General features: G+C 48.1%; 1 protein-coding gene across 1 annotated transcript in view; it reads left to right on the top strand.

Annotated features, from left to right (window-relative positions):
- The first annotated feature begins 1,500 nt into the window (after positions 1-1,500).
- MED13L (mediator complex subunit 13L) overlaps positions 1,501-9,635 on the top strand; it is a 101,454-nt gene continuing 93,319 nt past the window's right edge. The window contains exon 1 of the mRNA XM_069961420.1: positions 1,501-2,258. Coding sequence (XP_069817521.1) covers positions 2,187-2,258 — 72 coding nt within the window. The 5' untranslated portion in view covers positions 1,501-2,186. The remainder of the gene's footprint in view (positions 2,259-9,635) is intronic.

Here is a 9,635-nt window from a genome sequence, read left to right as displayed (position 1 = left end):
GAGGGACGTGAGGTCTGCCAGGCGGGCACTGCTATGTCAGGATAGAAGGGATGTGAGGTCTGCCAGACAGGCACCGCTATGTCAGGACAGGAGGGATGTTAGGTGTACCAGGCGGGCACCGCTATGTCAGGACAGGAGGGATGTGAGGTCTGCCAGGCGGGCACCGCTGTCAGGACAGGAGGGATGTGAGGTCTGCCAGGCGGGCACTGCTATGTCAGGACAGGAGGGATGTGAGGTGTACCAGGCGGGCACTGCTATGTCAGGACAGGAGGGACGTGAGGTCTGCCAGGCGGGCACCGCTATGTCAGGACAGGAGGGATGTGAGGTGTACCAGGCGGGCACCGCTATGTCAGGACAGGAGGGATGTGAGGTGTACCAGGCGGGCACCGCTATGTCAGGACAGGAGGGATGTGAGGTCTGCCAGGTGGGTGCTGCTATGTCAGGACAGGAGGGATGTGAGGTCTGCCAGGCGGGTGCTGCTATGTCAGGACAGGAGGGATGTGAGGTCTGCCCGGCGGGAACCGCTATGTCAGGACAGGAGGGATGTGAGGTCTGCCCGGCGGGCACTGCTATGTCAGGACAGGAGGGATGTGAGGTCTGCCAGGTGGGTGCTGCTATGTCAGGACAGGAGGGATGTGAGGTGTACCAGGCGGGCACCGCTATGTCAGGACAGGAGGGATGTGAGGTGTACCAGGCGGGCACCGCTATGTCAGGACAGCAGGATGCAATGAAGGATGTCCCTGCAGTCATCTGGATGGGAGGATCTGATGGGCACTCCATGTGTATGTGTCCTGGCACCCAGTCAATATCCCAGCTATATGTCGCATGTCCCTACTGGTCCCACTAGATGCCACCCAGCTTTCCAAGGATCCTGAAGGGCAGATGTGCCGGGTTATAGAGGGAGATGCCAGCCTGGATAATGACATGTAATAGGCGGGAGAGGACAGCTCAAGGACTCGTATTTCCCGGGGAGGTGGTCGGCTCTGTCACCGGCAGCCCCCCCTCCCTCCGGGATGATTGATCACAGATCGGACGTCATATATGATCGGTCATTGCATGTGATCGGTAACACAATGGCGGGCGCGTCTTTGACGCTATCCTGTCGCAGACCTGCCCAAATGTCGCACTTTTCTTCTCCCCGAATGGCGCGCACCGTCCCCGCTCCCATTGTGCGGATTCGCCTCAGCCGGAGGATTGTACCTCACACGGCCCCCCCCCCCCGGAGGCTGCCGCAGACAATAGGGCAGGGGACCCGTGGCCCCGGCACCGCTCACTTTGATTAAACAATTAATAACGTTACCGATCCGACAACAATAGCGGCGCTGACAATAATATTATTAATAGCCTCCAATTGAGCGCTTAAAGGATTCCCATGCACACAGCGCCCTCTGGCGGCGCCGCAAGGCACACACAGGCGTGAGGCCTGCCAGAGACACAGCGGGAGCTCGCAGCGCGCCCCCCCCTCCTCTTCGCCGCCCCGTCACGTGAGCGCTGTGGGCCAATCAGAGTCCGTGTTGTCGCGGCCGGACGCCATTGCTGCTGTCAGAGAGGCGAAGCTCTGGTCAGTGTGTGTGAGAGAGAGACGAGCGGCGGGAGAAGCCCTGAAGCTGAGGCGAGCAGCGAGCCCCCCGAGGAGGCGGGCCGAGCACAGGCCCCACGGCGAGGCCCGGATCTGCCGCCACGGAGTGAGGAAGCTGCTGGACTAGGCCCCTGAGGCCTCCTACTGTGACACGGGGCGGGCTCCCCCTCAGCCCCAGCGCTGTGTGTGTCTCCCGCAGCGGATGAGGCCTGGTCACAGGGCCCGGACTGTGTAGCCTGCGGGGGTGGGGGCCCCTGGCTGGAGCGCCCCTCTCCGGGTCCCGGCACTGGCTGGGGGAGGCCGCGGCGCTTCCTTCCCCTCCTCTTCCTCTCACATCCCCCGGGCCGCCCCTCCCCCACACGGGTGACTCATTTCTCCGCGCCGGATTAGCGGCCCCGTTCGGGCTCTTCTTCCTCCTCCCCCTCCTCCTCTTCTTCTTCTTCCTCCTCGACATGGTGGGATCCGTCCGGCCTCTGTGACTCGGCATCCCCGGTGTGTGTGCAGAAGCCCCCCATAGGAAGGAAGGATCGGCCCCCCTTCTCGGATCGGAGCCCGGATTTCAGCCCTCAGACATGCCCAGCTCTGGTAGCCAGGCACCGGGAGGATCATGACTGCGGCGGCGAACTGGGCGGCCAACGGGGCGAGCCTGGAGGACTGTCACTCTAACCTCTTCTCTCTGGTAATCCTCCTCATGTCTCATGCATGTTCCTGGGCCCTGTTCACACAGGCGGCTGTCAGTCTATGGAGGGGAAGGGATCTGTTTACACATAGCGATTAGCTGTCACACTGATCAGGCTGTGGAGACTGATGCAGGGAAACACTGTGGTCTGGCTTATAATACTGATCCAGTTACTATGTGTGAACACAGTCTAAGATTGTCCGGATGCAACTTTGTTGGCGGGGAACCTTCGGCCCTCCGGCTGTTGCAAAACTACAATTCCCATCATGCCTGGACAGCCGAAGCGAAGCTTCGGCTGTCCAGGCATGATGGGAATTGTAGTTTTGCAACAGCCGGAGGGCCGAAGGTTCCCCATCCCTGCTTAAAGGGCTTGTTCACATGCTCAGTTTCCTTTTTTATCCTATATTAGACATGTGCAGGGGATAGTTGGTTTCTTGCTTTGTTGTGGTTGTCACCCTAGCTCAACTTTCCAGCTGTTGTAAAACTACAATTCCGGTTACTGACTATGACTGTCGGGGCATGATGGGAGTTGTAGTTTTGCAACAGCCGTAGAGCTTACTGCTTGTGGAACACTGTCCTAGCTAGAGATGAGCGAACAGGGTTCGGGTTCGAGTCCATCCGAACCCGAACGTTCGGTATTTGATTAGCGGGGGCTGCTGAACTTGGATAAAGCTCTAAGTTTGTCTGGAAAAGATGGATACTGCCAATGACTATATCCATGTTTTCCACATAGCCTTAGGGCTTTATCCAACTTCAGCAGCCACCGCTAATCAAATGCCGAAAGTTCGGGTTCAGATGGACTCCAGCATGCTCCAGGTTCGCTCATCTCTAGTCCTAGCTAATAAAGATCACCCCGACTGTATGATGTCTAATGGGACTGTCACATTGTGGTGGTGTGGTCTCTCTGGTGATTGGGGGTGCCCATTGTAGGGCCCTATATTGTTTTGAATAAGGTTCCATTTACACAGAGATTATCTGACAGAAGCCAAAGCCAGAAACAGAGATTAGGTCATATAGGAAAGCCTGAGTTTTTTTTCTCCTTATTAAATCCATTCCTGGCCTTGGCTTCAAATCTTTGGCAGATAATCTTTCTGTGTAAATGGACCCTAAGCAGAAGTAGTTTATCCAAGGTGGACAACCCCAGGATCACCCTCACTAGTTATCCTCTATCCCAGGGGTAGGGAACCTTTGCTTTCCAGCTGTTGCAAAACTACAACTCCCATCATGCCTGGACAGCCATGATGGGAGTTGTAGTTTTGCAACAGCTGGAGGGCCAAGGTTCCTTACTCCTGCTCTATCCATAACTTCTGATCATGAAAATACTCCTTAATGGTGCGTTCACACCTACAGGATCTGCAGCAGATCTGCAGCAGATTTGATGCTGTGTTCAGTTATTTAAATGAAATCTGCTGCAGAAAATCAGCTGCAGATCCTGTAGGTGTGAACGCACCATAAGGGTACAAACACACACAGCAGATACGCAGCAGATACGCAACAGATACGCAGCAGATTTGATACTGTGTTCAGTTACTTAGATCTAATCTGCTGCGTATCTGCTGCGTATCGCAGCAGTAAATACGCAGCGTATAAGCCGTGTGTGTTTATACCCTTAGGGTGCATTCACACCTACAGGATCCGCAGCAGATTTGATGCTGTGTTCAGTTATTTAAATGAAATCTGCTGCGGATCCAGTAAGTGTGAATGTACCCTAAAGAAGTCAGAAATGTTGCTTATTGGCAATCGCTTTGTGTAAACCTGACTAGTGAGAAATCCTTTGCCGTCCATGTTATCTGCCTCAGGGATTGAAGTTCAGGCCGGAAGGCTCCGCTTTCTTCCTATGTTATTGTGTCTTATCTTCGTGTTGTGGCCGGTGTCTTTGCAGTTACAAGGCCGCCAGTGAGTGATATGGCTGCATATGCTTCATGGGTAACTGCTCCGTGTGGGAATATAGGAGAATTGGGGAGCGTTTTACCACCAAATAGTCATCTGTAGGACTAATAAGCGGCCGCTCAGCAGAGATGGACTGTGCGCTGTCTTGTTCATGAAGGTGGGAAAGCTGGGTAACAGCCAACATAGCAGTATTGCAGAATACAGTATATATATTAGTGAGTCCTACCAGAATGTAATAGATGTACACTGACAGCAATGCATTGCAGCCGTATTAAGACACTGAATGGGTGACGAGTTATAATAACCCAGCTTTCCTAGACTCCAGAATGTTACACCAAGTGTCCAGGAGTAATATGGTTATTACAGGTAGTGTATAACTACATGACTAGGTAGTCAGAGCTGTAATGTAGCTCATACTTGTTGTCACACTGCTTTTCCAGGTGTAGTATAAATCGCCTATATTCACTGGAGACGACTTGTGCTATTTCTATTGCCGGCTGATGGGGTTGTGTGTATAGGCCAGGGATGGCGAACCTTCCACACTCCAGCTGTTGCAAAACTACAATTCCCATCATTCCTGGACAGTCAAAGCCATACCTTTGGCTATCCAGGCATGATGGGAATTGTAGTTGTGTAACAGCTGGAGTGTCGAAAGTTCACCGTTACTGGTATAGGCAATATCTCTAGACCACAGATGTCAAACTCAGGCCCTCTGGCTGTTACAAAACTACATTTCCCATCCCAGCAAAAGCTTTGGCTTTCCAGGCATGATGGGAATTGTAGTTTTGCAACAGCTGGAGGGCCTGAGTTTGACACTAGACGTATATGCACCTCGGCAGGCTATTTATCCGTCTCACATCAGTCAGTGTCTTGTGTCCTCCGTGGTCCATCATTGTGACTGTCTCGGTGAGTCTTGTAGAAGGCTTTTCTGTTACATGATGTTAAACCAGGCCGGATTAGCCTAAGTGAGCCGTGTGTCTGCACATGTGTTGCCGCTTTTCTGCTCTTGTCCATCATCCAGACACTGACAAGCAACCTCCATCTCTCCCTCCTGATTAATGGTTTTATGATCATCGATATCATGTTCTACACCGGCAATGTCAAACTCACGCCCTCCAGCTGTTGCAAAACTACAATTCCCGCTCTGGCTGTCCAGGCATGATGGGAATTGTAGTTTTGCAACAGCTGAAAGGCGTGAGTTTGACACCTGTGTTCTACACCATGTTAGGACAAATCCAAAGAATGAGGAATAACCTTTTGTGGGTTATTTTCTAGTTCTTCTTGGTGGCCAGGTTATGAATGACTCCTGGACTCTGCGTTCATTCCTTATAGAAATGCTTTGTATGTAAATGATTCTCCGGTTGTAACGCTTCCAGTTGTAACACCTCCTTCCATGTCCAGAATGTAATGGTGTAGTGACATCATCTCATTGCTGCATTGTTGTCACGGTGGTAGACGCTTGTCACATATCTCTCCCCTCTCATTAGCGGATCCTGTCTGTGTTGCCATGTGTCACTTGCTGCTGAACAATTGTCAGTACAAGCTGTCTGTGTGACACACTCTTGTTGCATTACCTCCGTTCTGTGTTTACATCTCGTTTCTCAACCTTTTCTGACTCGCAGACTATCCTGGCTGCCTGCGTTACAAAGGTTGTTACATGGTAATTCCCACCCTTGTCTCCACCTGCTTCATCTGGAATATGGGTCTAAGGGATAAGATACGATGGCAGCGTTTCCATACTGCGTTATTTACCTGTACCACTATTCAGCCTGCACACTTTACATTGTTGTAAAGCAAGAGTATACAGTGTTGTGTGCAGATTTAATATACCGTATTACCGTTGCTCCTTGTTAAAGAAAAAAAAAGTACTGTACTTAGAGAGCAACTCCAGCAAAAGGAAAAAAATCTTTCAAATTAACTGGTGGCAGAAAGAGACAGATTTATTATTTACTTCTATAAAAAAAAAAAAAAAAAAAAAAAAAAAAAAAATCTTGTCTTCCAGTACTTATCAGCTGCTGTATGTCTTTCATATATTTATCTATAGCTATGACATACAGCAGCTGATAAGTGCTAGAAGACTTGGGATTTTTTAGTAGAAGTAAATTTGAAATCTCTGGCACTTTCGGACACCAGTTAATTTGAAGGATTTTTTTTTTCTCTTGCTGGAGTTGCTCTTTAGGGTACAAACACACACAGCAGATACGCAGCAGATACGCAGCAGATTTGATGCTGTGTTCAGTTACTTAGATCTAATCTGCTGCGTATCGCAGCAGTAAATACGCAGTGCATATGCCGTGTGTTTGTACGCTAAAAGTGAAGAATTAAGGAGCCAAATATAGATGCTGTTTCTTTTTCTATTTATCTATCTGTCTGTCTGTTTGTCTCCTATCTATCGATATAATAATAATAATAATAAGCTTTAAAACTATTGAAAATTCTGCACTGGAGATGGGGGGAGCATACTTTTATACTGCCCAGGCAACATGGTTCAGCTCCATCACTTTATATTGTCGGGATGTTTGCCAAGCTTAGGGTATGTTCACCAGGGACAGAATCCTGTGCAGGATCGATGTCTGTTTTGCATTGAAATAATGTTTTAATATAAAAATCTGCATGATGAAAAAAAATGTCTATTTTTGGACCCTTTTCATCATGGATTCCAGGCAGTAGCCAGAATGCAGATTGCAAATCGTCGGTCCGCAATGTCAAGATCCACATTGGAAATCCCAGGGCATGCCTTAGTTTTGTAAAAGTCCAATGTAGATTTCCCAAAGAATACGCTGCAGAAATCCTGAGTCTGAAACTTAGATTTCTGAAGTGGACGTGCCAGTGAATCTCCATGTGGATTAGTCCCATTGTAATTCACTTGGGCTAATCTGTAGCTTTTCCTTGCAGAATTCCCTTAAATAGAGAACATACTGCGGGTTTAAAACCTCCGATTCATTATTCCACCCTGATTGTTTCCGCTCCACGTGAAGTGTCCGTTTCATTTGCATTAGCAGTGAAAATTACACATTTCCCATCTAAATCAGTGGGGAATAATGTAAAAAAAAATGTTAGACGTGTCTGTTTATAAAAGATGCAGTGCCATAGATTGATGGGTTACTCCGGCTCCACCACTTTATGTATATAGAGGTAGTTATGCATCTGTGTTACACAGAATAAAGGCTACAATAAGCTGCATTGCTCTTATTCTCCTGAAGAGGAATTTCTGATGTCTTGAAGGATATCCCAGAACCAAGGCAAACTACCTAAGTCTGCTGGGGTCTAGCACACCCAGCTCTCTTTCAGCTCCACAGCTGATAGTTGCTCTTCTTGGTAGCTATACTACATTCCATAGCTACACACTGTGAATGACGGGTATTGGATTGCCGACAGTAAAGTCTGCTCCAGAACCCTGTGTATCCAGCATGTCTGCTGTTAATACAGCTGGGTATATGTTTTTATTTTCTTAAAGTGACCCCGTACCCACAACCTTTCCCCCCTCAAAAGAAAAAAACAGCCTGTACTGTCAGCTGCTTTTAATCCAAGATCTGTCCTGGGGTCCGTTCGGCAGGTGATGCAGTTATTGTCCTAAAAAAATAACCTTTTAAACTTGCAGCCCTGTGTCAAATTGGTGTGGCCTAGAGTGTCTGTGCCCAAGGCTTGCACCACCCCTCCGTCCCTCCTCCCCACCCTCCTCCTCATTAGGAATGCCCCTGGGCAGGTTTTCTTCTATTCATCACCTGTGTGAACACTGCACAGGTGCCTCACGATCCAGCACCTGTGCAGTGTTCAGACAGGTGATGAATAGGAGAAAACCTGCCTGGGGCATTCCTAATGGTAAAAAGGGCGGGGGAGGAGGGACGGAAGGGTGGTGCAAGTCTAACGGTGCGTTTACACAGGCAGATTTATCTGACAGATTTTTGAAGCCAAAGCCAGGAACAGACCATAAACAGGGAACGGGTCATAAAGGAAAGACTGAGATTTCTACTTTTTTTAAAATCCATTCCTGGCTTTGGCTTTCAAAATCTGTCAGATAAATCTGCCTGTGTAAACGCACCATAAGGCATAGACACTGTAGGCCGCGCCAATTTGACACAGGGCTGCAAGTTTAAAAGTTGTTTTTTAGGACAATAACTGCATCACCTGCCGAACGGACCCCAGGACAGATCTAGGATTAAAAGCAGCAATCCGAAGGTACAAACAGTTTATGGGGGACAGATTATGGGTACAGAGTCGCTTTAAAGTTACAGATACAGAAAACCAATGGCCGGGCTGTTCACAAATTGTAACTTTCATTTCTCGTTGCACTTTGTAATTTCCAGGGTAATCTGGCAACAATTTCCGAGCCCTGTTTACCATAATGTATGTAATATAAACCTAGAGAACACCTAATCATTTCAGAGAGCTGTATTTATTTAAAAAGAAACTAAACTTTTTGCATTTTTTTTCCCCCTAGTGTTTTCCTGAATGGTGTCAGCAGGGCTGGAGCTAGATGGCAGCATAGAAAGTGTTGTTGTTGCATAGCAACACAACATCTTATCTCCGCCAAAGCATTGCTTCATCCACTGTGTACCAACAGGTGTGGTGCAATGTGACTGATGGGACACCATAGCCCTGCAGAAACACTCTGTACTACAGCTACGGCCTCATCTGTTATCAATGAGGAAAAAGTCCTTAACCTACAGGTTTAGGCTATGTTCAGACCTAGTAAGAGACCGGCCGTTCCGTGACCTGGCCGGGTCAGGGAACGGCCGGTCTCATTAAAGATCATCCCAGCCTGTACTGCAGTACCGGCCGCATCATCTTTAGTGCCGCAGAGTTCTGAGGCGGGTGCATCCGTGCCCAACCACATCACAACTCTCCACTGCACAATATGGAGTGTACCTTGTGACCAGTGGCTGTACCATGTAGGTTGCACTAGGACAGCAAAGTATTTAAAAAAAGTTTTGTTTTTTTTTTTTACCTTTTCTGGCCAAGGAATAGATCTATGTTATTTTACTCTAGTTTTTTTGCAGTGTCTTTCCTAAACCTGCTATGTTTTGTTTGTCCTGTTCCAGGCGTTTTTGCCTTTCTTAGGGTCCTATTACATGGAGCGATTTTAACGATTAACGGTAGCAAATGAGATTGTTTATCGTTAACCTGAAATCGTTCACCGTATTACACATAATGTCGTTAGTTACGATCGTTACTATGATCGTTATTGCCATTGTTACTATAATCGTTTACTCCATCTGATCTCAGCAAAACAATGAACAATGTGCAATTACAGTGAAAAAATGTGAAACTACAGCGAATTACAGTGAACGATTAGGAAACTATTAACAATGATCTAAATCAACCATCAACGACACATGAACGATTTTTTGATCGTTGCCTGCAATTACACTGAACGATTATCGTTTAAATTCAAACGATATGACTTTTCGCACGATAATCATTCCGTGTAATAGGGCCCTTACGCAATGTACAAGTGTGCTGTTTTTAAAGGGAACCATTCACCCC

The sequence above is a fragment of the Dendropsophus ebraccatus genome, chromosome 3 (genome assembly GCF_027789765.1).
Source record: "Dendropsophus ebraccatus isolate aDenEbr1 chromosome 3, aDenEbr1.pat, whole genome shotgun sequence".
Taxonomy (NCBI): domain Eukaryota; kingdom Metazoa; phylum Chordata; class Amphibia; order Anura; family Hylidae; genus Dendropsophus; species Dendropsophus ebraccatus.
Note: the sequence above shows the minus strand (reverse complement) of the source record. Positions and strands in the feature narration are given on the sequence as shown.